General features: G+C 41.2%; 2 protein-coding genes across 3 annotated transcripts; one reads left to right on the top strand and one right to left on the bottom strand.

Annotated features, from left to right (window-relative positions):
* Nucleotides 1–2,403: 2,403 nt before the first annotated feature.
* Nucleotides 2,404–7,355, bottom strand: LOC119739880 (methylosome subunit pICln-like). The gene is made up of 6 exons (XM_038215001.1): nucleotides 7,175–7,355; nucleotides 6,167–6,317; nucleotides 5,209–5,332; nucleotides 4,261–4,356; nucleotides 3,732–3,887; nucleotides 2,404–3,045 (listed from the first exon to the last, which is right to left on the bottom strand). Exons 1-6 carry the CDS (start codon nucleotides 7,303–7,305, stop codon nucleotides 2,975–2,977), a joined length of 729 nt encoding a protein of 242 aa, XP_038070929.1. The 5' UTR covers nucleotides 7,306–7,355; the 3' UTR covers nucleotides 2,404–2,974.
* Nucleotides 7,356–7,513: 158 nt separating this feature from the next.
* Nucleotides 7,514–16,128, top strand: LOC119739879 (transmembrane protein 164-like). Of its 2 annotated transcripts, XM_038214999.1 has the most exons (6): nucleotides 7,514–7,645; nucleotides 8,362–8,760; nucleotides 13,571–13,687; nucleotides 13,894–13,975; nucleotides 14,650–14,750; nucleotides 14,871–15,071. In XM_038214999.1, the coding sequence occupies exons 2-6, from the start codon at nucleotides 8,383–8,385 to the stop codon at nucleotides 15,069–15,071; spliced, it is 879 nt and encodes a 292-aa protein (XP_038070927.1). In that variant the 5' UTR covers nucleotides 7,514–7,645; nucleotides 8,362–8,382. The 2 variants fall into 2 exon arrangements, with proteins under 2 accessions (XP_038070927.1, XP_038070928.1); XM_038215000.1 differs by lacking the exon at nucleotides 7,514–7,645 and having other exon boundaries at nucleotides 8,383–8,760; nucleotides 14,871–16,128.
* The last annotated feature ends 279 nt before the right edge of the window (nucleotides 16,129–16,407 follow it).

The following is a 16,407-nucleotide window of genomic DNA, read 5'->3' as shown; positions in this document are numbered from 1 at the left end:
CCATAATACTTGCCTGTTTTATTTTACATTTCATTTATGACCATTTTGCCGAATCGATATTATGCAGTTTTACTAAAAGCACTGATCTTGACTAACGTGCTCAAACAGCGTTCCATTGGAGCGTTGGGATTTTTTCATTTGGCAAATTAATGAACAGGCTTTGAGAAGGGGCAGTGGTGGAAACTATAGCAAGGCCCAACTATAGTTGGGATGGTCCCAACCACAGTTGGGACACTCCTAACCACAGTTGGGACACTCCTAACCATAGTTGGGATGCTCTTAAACATAGTTGGGACGCTCCCAACCACATTTGGGACACCTACTCCCAACCACAGTTTGGACGCTCCCAACTGTAGTCAGGACGGTCCTAACCATAGTTTGGACGCTCCCAACCATAGTTGGGACGCTCCCAACCACAGTTGGGATGCTCCCAACCATAGTTAAGATGCTCCCAAACATAGTTAAGATGCTCCCAACCATAGTTAGGATGCTCCCAAAGGATGCTCCCAACCATAGTTAGGATGCTCCCAACCATTGTTAAGATGCTCCCAACCATAGTTAAGATGCTCCCAACCATAGTTAGGATGCTCCCAAAGGATGCTCCCAACCATAGTTAGGATGCTCCTAACCATAGTTAAGATGCTCCCAACCATAGTTAGGATGCTCCCATCCATAGTTGGGACGCTTCCAACCTTAGTTGGGAAGGAACCATCACTAGTTGGGAGAGGTTCCGATTATAGTTGGGACGGTCCCAACTACGGATGGGACAATGCTATTGTTGGGAGGTAACAAATCCATTACCATTATGAATCCATATATCACAACCATTCTACTTGGTCACATTAGTGGCTAGTCTTGATTCAAGACTGAGTTTATATGTTACCTTGTGCCACTGTCTGTGCAGAAAATGTTGGTCAGCAGAACTTAACCTTGATTTCAAGGCTGTGCTGTTTCAGCGGGCAGGCATCACTGACAGGGCTACAGCTTACCCAGCTCTGGCCCCTTGTTAGTACAGCAAAACCCCCATCCATCGTGTGAATCCCGCAGTGCAGACTCAACTAGGCCTATACCACATTACACATTTTTGTACTTGGCATTTGTGTGGCCACCGATGCCTACTGTGTACCATCAACTGGTAATGAAATGGTCCAGTCTGGAATTGAGGCTAGTTCTTTTAGCCCAGTTTAATGCTGGCATGGCAAAGTGTAGTGTTGAATGATTTCACCCCAGGGCTTGTATTTGGTACACACAACATTTTTTTATGAGTGGCAGTCAACAGTATTGTAAATGAAAGGGACGGTGTTAACCAGTGTGTATTGGGTACCGAGGGTATAATTCATCCTATTCGATAAAATTAGTGACGGTTTTCTTTCATGGATTTGACACTGAATGTGGGGAAATTTATGATCAAATTATTCAAAGTTGTAGAATTGTTCTCGCACCAATCTTACAGTATTTTGGACGCCCCATTGTGTGACTCCAACTCCCTTAAAAAATGTTTTGAACAGAGACGTTAAATAAACGGAGAACTGCCAACGTAGGGTTGGATAGCTCAGTTGGTAGAGCACCAGAACGGTAGTCCGGAGGTTGCAGGTTCAAACCCAGCTTCGGTCAATTTCTTTGTTCAACTTAAAAAAAAAAAAAAATCTTGGTGCACGGATGCATTTACTAATTTCCTGGTCCAAATCTGTAGATGTGTTTTTTTTCTCTTAACTATAGTGTTGTGTTGGAAGAAATGAAAATTTCCATCATTTTGAAAAAAACACAAAAAAAAACAAACCTGTTAGTAATCCTGTACGATGGTATTTTGATCGGATCTAGTGAGACGGGACCTTGTTGAGTGTTAGGATGTTGTATATATGTCAGTAGGACAGACTTGCAATTAATGGATTTGTATAATTTAGAAATTAATAAAGAACACGATCCGAGTATCAAAAAAGTGTGTCATCTGACTGTTGTTTGGTGTTAGTGTTGCTGTTGTGACAGTGGCTTTAACATTGCTGTTTTGATTCACAGAAATGGCCCTGTTCCCTTTGGTAGGGAAATCTTGAGCAAACAACGTCAGTGAGATTTGCTTGCCGAATGCGACCACCAGCAGAGGCCTCTGCTGTTGCCATTCTTCAGTCTGTCTTGACGAAGTGTGGATGGACCGGGAACTAGTCTAGGTCTCCCCCAACTCTTCTTTTCTGGCCGTTGAGGGGGGTACTTGTGCACGAAGCCCTTAGGATTGCTATAGGATTCCCATAGACTGATCAACTAGCTTGCCTATGGACACAAGCTCCATAGTCTTGCTGGTTCCAACCTGAAGAACTTCTCTCAATCTTGAGACGGATGCAACAGACAACTAGGCCTTGTCGGACAAGACAATCTCAAAACCAAATGAAGTCGTAAAGACACAAGAAATTTTGTAACAAAACTGGCAACAATGCTTTATTTACATTTACTTGTAAACAATACTTGTTTTGGGGTTTGAAAAGCCAAGATAAATTTGAAGACAATTCATGTGAAATGTTCCCGTCATAATTCATTGAAGACTTGGGACTCCCTTTAAGGGCACAATTCCAATTTAGGATTCAATTTCTCAACATTGATGTTTTTGATCTACTAAAGAATTGGGCACAAAAGAAATTCAACTATTTCTTTCACAATTAGTTTTCAATTCTTATAAAATGTCCAGACTATTTGTCTACACACCAGAAGACACTGTCTACCGTAACAAAAAAGTCTGGGGGTATTAGATTTTGGGTTAAGCATGCTACGAAATACAGTTCAGTAATCAACATACTCTATAAATCATCTGTAGTGTTTCATCAAATCTAGCTAAAGCACTAAATTACTGAAATCTCTTGTGTTTCTGGGATCTAGACAGGAATGTTTTTCTCACAGATCGAACTTTGCTCTGTAAGTAGCGGGTAGACAGACAAAAAGATGAAGTACTTTTACTGTAGAGGAATTTAAGGTTAGTGAAGTGGGGTTAGTGATCGGGTTCCATATCAGCGTCGGCAAATTGTCCTGTGTCCATGGCTTCATCGTGTTCTCCGGAACCTGACAAATTGGACAAGAAAAAGAAAGACAATTTACATTTAGGTTAAATATTGACCAGCAGGGAGGGCACTAGTGCACATCTATGCACCCTGAGGGACTGTGAGTGCCTCAGAGAGGGTCCTATTTTCCAATGAGAAAGGGAAATAGTGTACTTCTAGTAGTTTAGGTAAGTAAAATTTAACCAATTATTTTAATAGCTTGTGACTTGACTTGAGACTTTAACCCCCTCGGCCCTTTTTGCTAAGAACCATCCTCAATCCTCCAAAATCCTCCAAAATTTTGCAACTGCGCCTAAATTTTTCAAAATTGTCAGACAGTCCTGCCTCAAAATGCATTCATCGGCAATCCTCCAAAATCCTCCTCATCCCAAAATTTTGCACTCGTGTTTAAATGAAGGATAACCAACGCCAAATCCTTCAAAATCATCAGACAGTCCTGCCTCAAAATGCATTCATCCTCAATCCTCCAAAATCCTCTTGTGCTTCAATCACCATTCATCCTCAATCCTCCAAATTCCTTATGTGCTTCAATCACCATTCATCCTCAATCCTCCAGAATCCTCATGTGATTCAATCACCATTCATCCTCAATCCTCTAGAATCCTCCAAAACCACCAGGAGGATTTTGGAGGAGTGAGGTGGGTTAGGGTTTGACTTGTGAGGATTTGCGACTCCCACCAATCTCACCTGACTGTGCCGCCATTTTGATCGTGCCGCTGCCGGCGTGTCCGTTCAGACCGGCCCTTGCCTGTTGCCCCTGCCCAGCTTGACCCGTGACCTCGTCGACACTTGACCCCTCCACGCCCTCCGCACATTCCTCCCCCATGTCTTCCTCTGCATCATCTGGATGGAAAAAATAATACATGTAATGTGAGTTCTTCAATCCTGCAAAATCCCAGACTTTATCAATTTTGAAAGATTTGTGATAAGGCCATTTTTTTTTTTTTTAAGTGTTTTTTTTTTCAAAATTTATTTTGTTCTATCAAATTCCATTTCATAAATCCTATTTTCTTATCCACTATTTTCTTTTCACAACCAATACAAGTTCCACGTTCGGAAATAAAACTTTCTGGATTCTGATCCCAATTTTTGGAGCTTTTTCTTGCAATTGACTTGACTCTACCAGTTTCAGTAATACTAAAAAGAGCATTCAAATGCCATGGAAAAAAGCACCTTGAAAATCTTCAAATTTGAAATTCTGGAATCTGGATCTTACCAAATTCATCCCCAAAATCTTCATCCGAGGGTTCCGAGTCCTCTGGATCTGGGTGGAGAGTCTGACAATCCGACATCACTGTAAACATCGGCTCCACTGAAATGATGAATACAATAATTAAAAAAATACAGGCCAAGTAACCAGTAATAATTTTTGATGGTGATGTCTTACAAAGTTAAATGAAAACCTGATAAAGGACTTGTGTAATGGCCAGCAGCTGATTTCACGAAACTTCGCAATGGCGCAAGTCGTTCTCTAAGTTATTGCGCAGCTACGCTATAGGTTTATGGAATAAGTCGTGCGCTATAACCAGTTAAGGCCTAGGTTACGCACTGTTTTATGAAATCAGCAGCACTTCATACTTCAAGCAAAGGCAAAACCAATTTGACATCATAAAACGTTCGCTGCGAAATTTGCCAGAGTTGAAATGTGTCCAACAACTGAATTCACAACGCAAAACTTGCCGTCACAAATTTGCGATCGTGTTTACTTTTGTGCCCAGTATGAACTGGCCTTAAGAGACCACATTTTGACTGATTTTTTTTTCTGAAATCAAGTAAAACTGCTTTGTGGAACAGTGATTCAATAGATTACATTGATGTTGTTTGGCTCAGTGCCACAATGAAATAAAACAATGATGTTATATGGTAAGGTTAAATGTGTACAATGTGGTAAGTGTTCACTAGTACAGTAATAGAACACTGGTCAAGTAAATAAGATTTGAAACTTTGCATGACGGTAGTGTAAACTAGTGAGGGTTTGCGATAACGCCATGTGGAAGAATCTCTTTTGAGAAGATGTGTGGTTCTGAAAAGAACCGGTTGGTTGTGAACCTCGGCATTCCAATCAGTATGCTCTGATCGTCTCCAGGAGATAAAAAAGGGCAAGTATTTCAAGGGTCGCTGGTTCAAATCCCCCTCCAGTCAACTTCTTGGTACACTATCTTACAGGTTTGTTTGTTGTCAGGTATGAATCTCAATTCCCGGATGGCCCCAGCTTGATCTGGCTGCGTTTCTTCTTCTTCATCGTCTTCGTTGTCTCCCGCCCCACCAGTGTCTCTAGAAATTGGGATCTACATACATGACAAAGTAGGCAATGACAAGATTGATGAAAGATCCTAGCAAGACTGTAAACATCAGGGGGTGGAGATGGGGTAGGATAGGGGCGGGTGATTTAAGGTGGGTAATTGGGAGGGGATGGATGGGTAGGGTTGTGAGTTAGGGGGATGGGGCTTGGTGGGACAAGGGGTTGGTTGAGGCTGGGAGTGGCAGGGGTAGGGGTGGCACTTGGTGGCGTAGGGGTGGGTTGGGCGGCATAGGGGTGGGTTGGGAGTGAGTGGCGTAGGGGTGGGTTGGGGGTAGGACGGGGGTATGGTTAGGGCTAGGTAGGGAAAGGGGTGGGGTGAGGCTGGGTAGGGCAGGGACAGGGACAGGGGTAGGGCAGGGACAAGGGCAGGAGGTGGGACTTGGTTGGGCAAGGGTTAGAGTAGGGGCAGGTGAGGAAAGCAGGCAGGTGATGACATGGATGAGGGCTCAGTGATGGGTAAAGGTGGGATGGTGCTGGGGTGAGGATCAGCGTTCTAAACTTCATCTAGCTTCCAAATCACGTTTTCTGCTTCTAGAAATTTTGGGTTCCTGATGTGATGCATCTCGCCTCAATTATAACATATTCTGCTTTACAAAACATAGGAATATATATAAACAAGCATAAAATACTGCTCGGCATATTTTAAAAATCACCTGACAAAGCGTGGCCTTTTTTGTGCGAAAGTCTGTATTTGTTCAACACTGTTAATTCTCTGTGATTGGACTTGTGACACATTTCTGTTGGACCCAACTCACTACTTGTCGTTGGGCCAAATACTGCTCTCAGTGGTTAATGCGCAGAGCGGATAGAATAGACCTACTTGTAGTAATTCCGGCATGAGCGCTGTGTCAATCATGAGGTAGAGACACTCATGTGGGTAGGCAGTTAGATCCCTGGATACAGCGTGCAACGAGATGGCAGGGTAGGGGATCTTTACACCTTGGCTGGTAGCGTTGATCCACGATACATAGCTATAATTACAGTAGTAAAAAAGGGTTAAGACTTATTAAATGAGGTAGACATGGTAGACATATACAGTCCCTGAAGACAATATACCTCACAGCGTTCTGCGGAGCTAACAGGTACCCGGCGGGCTCCTATTTTGTGTATACAGCTAGTCGGGGTACCAGCGACCCAGGTGATCATGAAAAGTTGTAAACGTTCGGACCAGAATCAATAACTCTCTCTCCAAAAAGTGGATTTTATTGGGCATGCTGATTGATAGTGATACATACTTAGATTGGAATATTCACTTTATTCTTCACATGTACTTGAAGTTGTACTTAATACCGTGGAACAAATGACGTTCAGGTTGAAACTTTTGAACACGGAGAAGGGTTTTAGGCCTATTTCACATTTGCGCGTGGCGTTGTTATTCAAGTTATTGACGCCACGTTCACGGGTCTAGGTCAAAATTAAAAAAAATAGGCTCAATATAATTAAGATTGAGAACAGATAGCCTGAGCGAGCTGAGTGACTGCTGTCTGTTGCACTTGCAGATGTAATTTTGGAGCAACAAAATCTTTTTTTAAGTTAACAAATAACAATAAAAAAAAATCTGAGGTGTCCTGAATCACAACTCCTTAAAACTTCAAAGTTCAACCATGAAAGTTGAAACTAAAATTTGCACCGATAAAAAATACACTTTCAGTATAAGTAACTTGGCATCCAGACGAACCTGACGAAACGTATACAAAACGAATGGCAATATTTCAAGGTCCATCCCACTACTCCCCACTAGACGCCGCCACAATGCTTGTGTTGACATGGTTGACAAACTCAATTGACACTGACTGTGACAGACGTCTTGACATTCATTTTTAACTACCTTTCAGCGATGTAAAGTACGCCATTTCCTAGATTTTCCCTCTCCACATGAAGGGCAACATTGTTCTGTTTGTGTCTGACTCCGTCTGCAGGTGCTTGTGTGGCAGAAAGAAGAGACATTTTGAATGACATTTAACAGTGCCGCTCACGTACAAAATGAGCGCATGCGGCGCAGGCAATCAACTTCAGAGTTGGTGGCCGGTGAACATGAAACAGCCGCCAAAATTCGGTGATGATGAAAACAGCCGTTGTATAGATATTGTTATTATTAATATTGAGGGCGCTGTTTACATTGTCCGTAAAATAAATTTATCATCACATCGCGCATGCATAATGCAGCGCACACATTCACGATTCGTACCCGGTACCCGTACATCCGCATTGCTGCATTGATGAAAGTGGCGTGATAAGATTAACGTCAGTTCGTGATTTTTTCCTACAAATACCGTCAAGATACAGAAGAAATCTACTGGTAAGAGAATATAGAGATAATTGGTGTATCATTTAATCAACTAAATTAATTTACTTCATTAAAAACATTATTTTGATGGGGACGATTTCTGCATTCGGTTTTCCGTGTTATGCATGGTGTGCGTGCATATGCACGATGCAGTAGCTCACTGCACTAAAGTAATGCGTAGCTTGAGCCGCCGTGCAATAATGCCGTGAAGTGACAGTTCCCGGGCCCCGTACCTAGTCCGAGTACTTGGGCCCAACTTATCGCCTTTTGGAAAGAATGTTGCAACCTGACGCTACTTCAGCGGTTGTGTAGGCCTACAAAGTCTATGGACATGATGGAGAGTCAAGAACATTTTCTAAGCATTTCCTAACAAAATTGGCAATGTTTCTCAGTCATTGTCAGTCCCAGATTATTATTCATGTTTTATCATCATTTTTGTCAGGTTGCAACATTTTTTCATGTTTCTTTTCTCAATTTTTACATTTCTTTTTTGACAACTCTCTATTGACTGACATTTTACATCTCTAACAAGCAAACAAAACGGTGCCGCAATATATATATTTTTTGTGTAACAAGATTGGAAACATTTCAAATTTCTTATTTTTCCAAAATAAGGTAAATGAAATGACTGAGTGATGGTCATTGTGGTTACATCATGAATAACATTAGGAAGTTAGAAAGAATTTTTTTTTTTTCATTTGAAATATTCCTTTTATTTAATTTTTTAGGTATACAAAGCTCTATTTACCATGGCTACCTTGGTCAGTTACATCCAGCCGTCGGAGTGGCAGTTCCAATGGGTGTGCCACGGTATAGACGAACAGGTCCCCGGGAGTGGCGGGCAGGAGTGCGCCCTTTTCCTGGGCCCGATCCAGAGACTTCTAGAGACCATTCTGGTGCTCTCAGTATGTGCAATCGAGATGTGGCTGACCTGGCCGCATTTGGAGATCCCGGCCAGCTTGCTGGAGGCTGTGGAGCGCCACCGCCTGTCGGGCCGCGGAGAGGCGGGCAAGCGCCTGTTGCTCATCGTGCTGTGTGTTGTTTTCGGCGTGGAACTGGGACTGAAATGCGCCTCAAAGAGCGTCATCTACATGATGAACCCTTGCCACGTGCTCACGCTTGTTCAGGTAGGTTGCTACATGCTGCGAGGAAATATCGCTTGACCCTAAAGGAGGCGGAGCTGATTTGCATGGTGCGTGAAGAAGGAGGGAAGTTTCTCTTCTAATATCGGGCGATTCTCGGGCCAGAATCAAATAAAAGCTGTTGTATCAATTGTTGCCATCGCAAATTTTGTGACGGAATCCATTCTCTTTAGAAGCTTATTCCCATTTCCGCTGCGTTTCCATTTCAGACAAGCGCTGCCCTTTGTGCAAGCGTGCAACAACATGTGACCTCTCCTCGCCAATGGCGAGGTTAACAAAACTATAATTAATACGTGTCGGACAAAATATTAATCGCAAGTTCTTACGTGCCTATGACAAAAATTATTTGTCACATCATGGCAGTCAAAAAAGTATTAAAAACCTTCACCACATGCCTACATGTAGATGTACGGCCAATTAAAAAAAACAAAATAGTTTTCTTGTTAAGCTTTTCTTTTGAATGAAGAAGGCGGCCTTTTTTTTCCCCTCCAAAGATGGTGGATTTTCCAAGAGGGCAGATGGAATCGAATAGTAAATTGAGGCTAGTCCTGGTTCATGCTACATGTTTCTTTTGGCACAGTTGATTGATGCAGTACTGAAGAGGTGTTGGACTGGTTGTTTCAGGTGCCAGTCTATGATTTTCTTGCATTGCAAATTTTTAATGCCTTAAGTTTTGGGACTCTCATACACAGTGTTGGGAGTCCCAAATTTTCAGACTAGTTGTCGACCAGCCTGTACAAAAGCTGTGGGATAGATTTTTTTTTCGGTTTGTCATAGTTATATCAGTAGGAGGGTTATCTAATGGAGCACTTAGCTTAGAGCGTCAGCCACAAAACGATACAATGTATAGGTCAGCAGCACTTAGCTCTGTCGCTGTGCGGTATTTTTAGAAATAAATCAATATCACTATGAATATTTGATAAAGTGTAGTCGATGGGGCAATTCACGGTGCGCTGTTTAACATGTCGACTCTTTATTCAAAGCTGTGACCGGGTCCCAATTACATGCAGCTGCAAAACAGTTTGCTTGACATTTTCTGCCTGGAATTGACCAATTTAGTTTAAACTGTGTTAATTTTTGAAATTTTAAAATCAGTTTCCTTTTTACGTGTACATGTATGTGAGTTTTGCTTCAAAAGCTGGATTCAGATCCAGTGAAATGGAATAAAATTCAATTCAAACTGTTGACTTTATGCTAACTTTGTTTAAAGGGGCACTGCGTCCTGAAATCCCCGAAAAATTTCGTGTTTTGGATGGTTTACTTAGCCTATTTCAAACATCTGGTTGAAAGGAAACCAACCTAATGTCTTATCGTTCCCGAGAAAAGACGAGAAAAACCCGATTGTTTACATCGGACATGACGGAGTATGATACGCATTTCCTGTCGTTGTGTGTGTCTAGTATTGTACACACGTACACAGCACCGTGCTCACGAATAGCGGTGACCAATCACCAATGCACAGTGATTTCTTACACGTCCGCAAAAGGTGGACCCCGAAAGTCGTTCTCGTACAAATAACACATGAATACTACAAAAGTGCCCAGTTTTTAAAGGATAGTTGTGTGGATGTTTATATCCTACTTTTAAATGTTCTTTCCGATTAACATCGTTTCATTAAAAGCGCGTTTTGTAGCCCAATTGGGTGTCTTCCGGGACGCAGTGTCCCTTTAAGGCAGAGTAAAAAAATTAACAGTTTCTCGTCCGGGCTTTTGAAAAAAGGAAGGAGGGAACAATTGTTCCCCGTAACATGGCATATTCTTCCATTTTCTCGACTCTTTTGCTGATACAAAATTGTGTTGAAATGAAAGGAGCCGTTTCTACATATCTACAATTTTGGCGGAAACAAATGAAATAAAGATATTGACAACATGGGAAAAATGTATTTTAGTATACGAGACAGGACCATAAACTGGTTAATTTTTTTCACTTGGCCTAAAAAATGGGGCGAGTCTATACCAGGAAGCATTGTGCATGAACTGTATGCCTAGTGTGCCTATTCTTCAGTACATGTACCAATTTGTGTATGTTGAGCTATATCATTGGCTGTATTCATTCAGGATGATATATGATGTATACATTTCTATACATGCTCATATGTATACAAAGCATAGGATTACACATGATTTATATAAGGCCAACATGTATGATGCACAATGAACATGTTGGCGTTTTGCCCAAGCTAGCTGCCAGCAACTAAATTCAAATTGACAAACATTTAGGCTAACACTTAAAGGGAAAATACAACATTTGCAAACATCCAAAAATAAAACTACCAAATCATTTTGAAATACCTTGCTGGACTGTTAGTGAATGACAGTGTAAAGCATCCTGTAAAATCATCGCACCTGGTATACTGTCATTTTCAAGAAAAGTGGTATTTTTGTATCAATTTCCAACGCTGGTCGGCCGACCAGCGTTGGAAAAAACTGGCTTTGTTTCAAATACTGGCCCCAATTGACCATCGCACTTGTTTGCAATCGATTACACACCTATGAATGGGTACAAGCCAGCTAGACTGGCTCCCTGACCTTACAATTCCCCAATGTATGTAAACTGCTCTGTTTCTTCTTATATGGAGTCAGGGAACCAGACTACAGGAAAACAATTGTTTGTCTTGGTTTTTATAGCATTTTCGAACCCAAAACCTCAAAAAAGTCAGTGTAACTATATTTGCTATATATTTCCAACCCACCAATTCCATCCATTTCTGAAAATTACAGCAAAAGCAAATGATGTATATTCCCTTTAAGTCATTTTGTTGACATAACTGTTAACCGTTTGACCATCTAGCCAGTGCATAAGATCAAGGACAGCATTGTCTATTGGGCTGATGATCTTAAGAGGATTAGTGGTCTGATTGTGTACACAAAAGCCCATACTGTTGATAGGCTATGACCATATAGAGCAAGAAGATAAGTGCTACTACATTGTACATTGTACACAAGTATGGGCATGTCAGTACATTTTGTGGCTTTTGATGTTCCAAAACCCACCAGGAGCGTGTATTAGGCCATATTTAATTTAACCCCAACCCTGCTGAATCCAAGAGGATCCAACTATGTCACATACCCGATGGAGCCTGTTGGATTGAGCAGTAAACCCCTTGTGTACATTCCTGATGCAAAATGTTGGATTCAGCAGGTAACTGAACCGCATTATAATGCCAAGTTGGAGTCCGTTGGACTCAGCAAACAGCTGAAAATAAGGCACAGTGGATTGAGCAGGAAACTCTGGTTGGACTCTGTTGGATTTAGCAGGGTAGTCCTGAGGAACTACTAGGGGGTTAGGGTTAATTATTATTGTTTATTCATGCAAAACAATATTGGACAACACGGACAGGCATCGCATAGGGAGCGACAAGGATAATGAAAGGCAGCCCAAGCCTTGCTCAGTAGCAGTCTCAGAACTGGGTATGGGAAAAGAAATAATTTCCTTCGGCATTATTGATTTGTTTTTTCACTTAGTTTGATTCAGATAACAAGGTTACCAAAGATATTTGAGTCCTGTTAATTACTGACATACCGGTATTGAATTATGCATGGCGTATTAATTATTTATTGCATCCTCTTCACTCCACCCTATTCTTGATCCTTCTGGCCTTGGTTGAAAGTTCAGCAATAAAATTATCATAATACTTGTAAATAATATATACAGACCAATATAATAGAGCTGTAAATAAAAATTATACATTCCAGCTGATTTAGGCATACATGTACAGTCCATAGTAAAAAATAATTTTATTTTTTGTGTACACGCCCCTCATTTTTTGAAGCAACTTTTAACTCTCCTATACAGACATGCATTCTGTGTAGAGTTGTCCTTTCAGTCAAAATCAATCAAGTGACTGTTTTCAACAGTTAAGAGCTCCCAGCCTACCTGTACTTAAAGCAGGATGTAACTTGTTTTAGAGCTACATATGCTTTGGCTGTAGGTGATTGATAAGCCAGCTGTGCCGACCACTTGCCTGCTTTTGTCTGTTGACTGAATTTGACTATATAGAGTCACAGTGCTTGCTTGAAATGTGATCTGACTGTTGGTGACTAGCCTGTGTAAAAGACATGGCAGGGGAAGAGGATTGATATTTTGACTGTCTGTGACTGTTCAAACAGCAGGAGGGTTAATGCAATTTCAATTTAGGGAGTGCTTTGTGCAATTTTTTTAGCTTGTCAATCAAACATAGAATGTTTGAAGCTTCAAAACAAAATTCTTCAAAATGTGTCATAAAAAAGTACAATACAGGGTGTCCCCCCCCCCCAAAAAAAGTTGTGCAAGCAGATATATAATTTCTTCATCTTGATGGAGCATATTAATTATACTCTTGTACTCTGGTACATTCAGTAAAAAATGCCATGGAAATCCGTTCATGCAAACCAGAGACCAAACAAATTATAAAAGGCTAGGGTTTTTTCACCCATTCCAATGGGATGGGAATGTGACAAGGCCCATGACAATCTGATGCACTGATATCACTAACTGTGTAAATCCCATTGGAATGGGTGAAAAACCCATAGCCTTTTACAATCTGTTAGATCTCTGGTTTGCATGAACGGATTTCCAAGGCATTTTCACAGATTAAACACAAGAGTATAATGCGCCATCAAGATGAAATGTTCATGTTATTAAAGTAGTTTTTGAGAAATTGAAGGATATCTGCTTGCACAACTTTTTAGGGGACACCCCGTACTGTACGTGTCTTATTTCTGTAGAGAGTATTTGCATTAGACAACTACTCACTGTAGCACAATCACACTCAATAAGTTTGTTCCTTTTCTTTCATTATTTCTTCTTTTCCAAGATATACCTTTTAGCAGTACCTCCAAGCAGGACGGCGTTAATAGTTTTCCGAGCCCACATGTCCGCCCTCAGCGGTCCGTTCCTGGCGATAATTTTTCCAGTTCTCAACACCAGATTGGTGAGTGATTTGTGTCACGAAAGTGAAGTGATTGTGTTTGGATTATATTGAATAAACCACAAAGGGAAACTGGCTATTTCCACTTCAAAATTGTCCATTGCAAAGACTTGTCCGAAAAGCGATGTTCTTCAGTCAGTACAGTGTGTGTTCACAGGCGCATTTGTCGTTAACCATTTTTTCTTTGTCTTGTTCATTTTTTTTTAAAGTTATCTTGTGAAACGGAGCTGTATTGGGTCCAGCACATGCTAATCTATCTCATCATACCACCGTACCTCATGAGTTTAGGAGGTGAGTGACCTTTGACCCAACTTGCTTGTTTGTAGTCTTGGCCCAAGGCTGGATTTTGGCTCTGTAATTTAACCACTTTGCGCCGGGATTATTTTTGCCGAACATTTCGATTTTCGCAAAAGACAACATTTTCCAGCCGCCTTCTGATATACAGCCAAACACCATAACTACTGCTTTGCAAGAGTCATTTCCACAGTATTTCTACGATGTTTCTTTCTGAAACCTCATATGTTTCAATACTCCGAGGCGCCCACTGGAACGTAAATTGTACAACAATAGGCCATGCAAAATGGCCAATTCAAGATCAGCACACGGTCCGCCTCCACGGACTTCATGGACTTTGTGTATGTGTACAAAAGGAATGAGGGATTTGCATGTTTAGACGTCACCCTGAGGCGAGTCGAGGCAATCTTGATGTCTTGACCCGTCAGCCGTGCCTGTGTATACAAACAGCCAGTGCGTGTTATCATGTCCTCCGACGCAAACTGGTTAATATACTTGGAAAATTGGCAAAACATCAAAGCTTCTAGGACAGACGATTTTCAGAAAAAAAAAAGACCATGCTTTGCAAGCCTAGAACTTCAAGAGGAATAGTGCTTTCTTGAAAGAAAGGTACCGTTGCCTGTGGCAACGTTTGACAACTGGCTTTTTAAAAACTATTTTTTTTTCTTCAGGTGCTTATACATGTGAGCCACTATCAAATTTTTCCTGGGTGATGTTCATGACGGGCGCCCAGTTCATCTACCATTTTGTACCACTTCAAGGTGTAGCGTTGGTAAGCATTTCACCCCCTTCCATTGGCAGTGTTCAAAAAAAGTGTGGCATGTGTGGATGAGCAACACTACATAACTGCACACTCCAATGTAATTTTCTGTCCTGCATATTTTCTTTCCAGCTTCTGCACGTCAACCTGAACAACATGCTCTGTCCCGCGCTGAGCGACCCCTTCCACAGCTCCTGGTATCGCATGTTTGCCCTGGTCCACCAACACATGCTGCTGCCGGTCCACCTGAAACTGTACACCCTGGTGATGAGGTTGGTACTTCCCGTGTACGCCGAACCTGTCAACGGTGATGTCATCAAGAAATCTCACTGAAAGGGCTTTTTCCAAACTGCGGTTGCGTCCCTGAATTTGGCTCTATAGATGACAGGCCCTTCACTTCTGGGATGCAAAATGTGGCCCTACTTAGGGTCAGGGCCACGCTATGATTCACATCAAAGCCTATTGTGTGATGACATTCATTTGAGTGTTTCTGTACATTGTTGCTTTGAAGGCTTTTTTTAACCGTAATCTCACAAAAGCTACAAAATACTACTAGTAGTAAACTGTAGTATGAAATACTTCAGCATATGAGTGTGCACAACGCTCATAGTATTCTGTAGGTCTCAGTTTTTATCCCAAAGTAATGGCTAGGACGCTAGGGCTAAAATGATTCTTGATCCACAGCTGCAGCCGAACCTCAAGACGAAGCCGCAATTTGGAAAATGGCCTATGTGTGCTGCATTCAGTATTTTTATTTACCAAATTAGCAATCTCGGTTCATAGGAAAACCATAATCTTCTAGCAATTAACTTTTTCATCTGTGTGCGTAACTTAATTTTTTGTTGTTGTTCAACTGGGCATTCGTATACATTCCACACAATGAACGAGTCGGTGAACAAGTAAAACTTTACAATTTATAGGGTCAGCTTCGGCTGATTATTTATCATTTTGTTTCAAAGCCCACCAGTTCTTGAATGCCACAGAAATGCCCCAAATGTATATCACTCAATCGAAAGTGTTGTATTTTTTTCCCTTTAAGAAACCTAAGTTAAAAAAACTTCTATGTAGTCTTACTCTGTTGTCGCGTTACTTACCAAAAAAAATCGGACTTACTTTGTATTTTTTGGGAATATTAAGTGTTTTATTTTTGTTTCGTTACTTTTAATTGTATAGTGGAGAAAAAACAAGAATACTTTTGTAGTTTTATTTTGTATTTGCATAGAATATTAACTCGTCTCGACAATTACAGTATTATACGGAAGCTTGTGTTTCAGTCCTTCCAGTAAATCATATTAAAAAAAGGATGCATAAACTTTAATAATTGCACAAAGAATTAGTTTACAATTGTATGTAATCATACTGTATAAAGAGATTTGGAAGCATAAGACCCGTCTCGATTCATATCCAGGACGAATTCCGGACAAGTTGCGGGTAGAATCATTCACTTCGTCAGGAAGAAGCACTGCATTTTGTCCCGGACACGTGTTCCGGGGAAATTTTCATCAGCAACTGCTTGACCCACCAACACTGATTGCGGGAAGTTGTTCAGAATCCTGCTCTTTGATACCTGATACAATGTATGTGCGCCACTTGTCCAGAACTCTTACCCAGATATGAATAAGCCATTTGCGAGTGACCTATCCACTCCGTTCACAAGTACCCCCTCACC

The sequence above is a fragment of the Patiria miniata genome, unplaced genomic scaffold (assembly GCF_015706575.1).
Source record: "Patiria miniata isolate m_02_andy unplaced genomic scaffold, ASM1570657v1 HiC_scaffold_4, whole genome shotgun sequence".
Taxonomy (NCBI): Eukaryota; Metazoa; Echinodermata; class Asteroidea; order Valvatida; family Asterinidae; genus Patiria; species Patiria miniata.
Note: the sequence above shows the minus strand (reverse complement) of the source record. Positions and strands in the feature narration are given on the sequence as shown.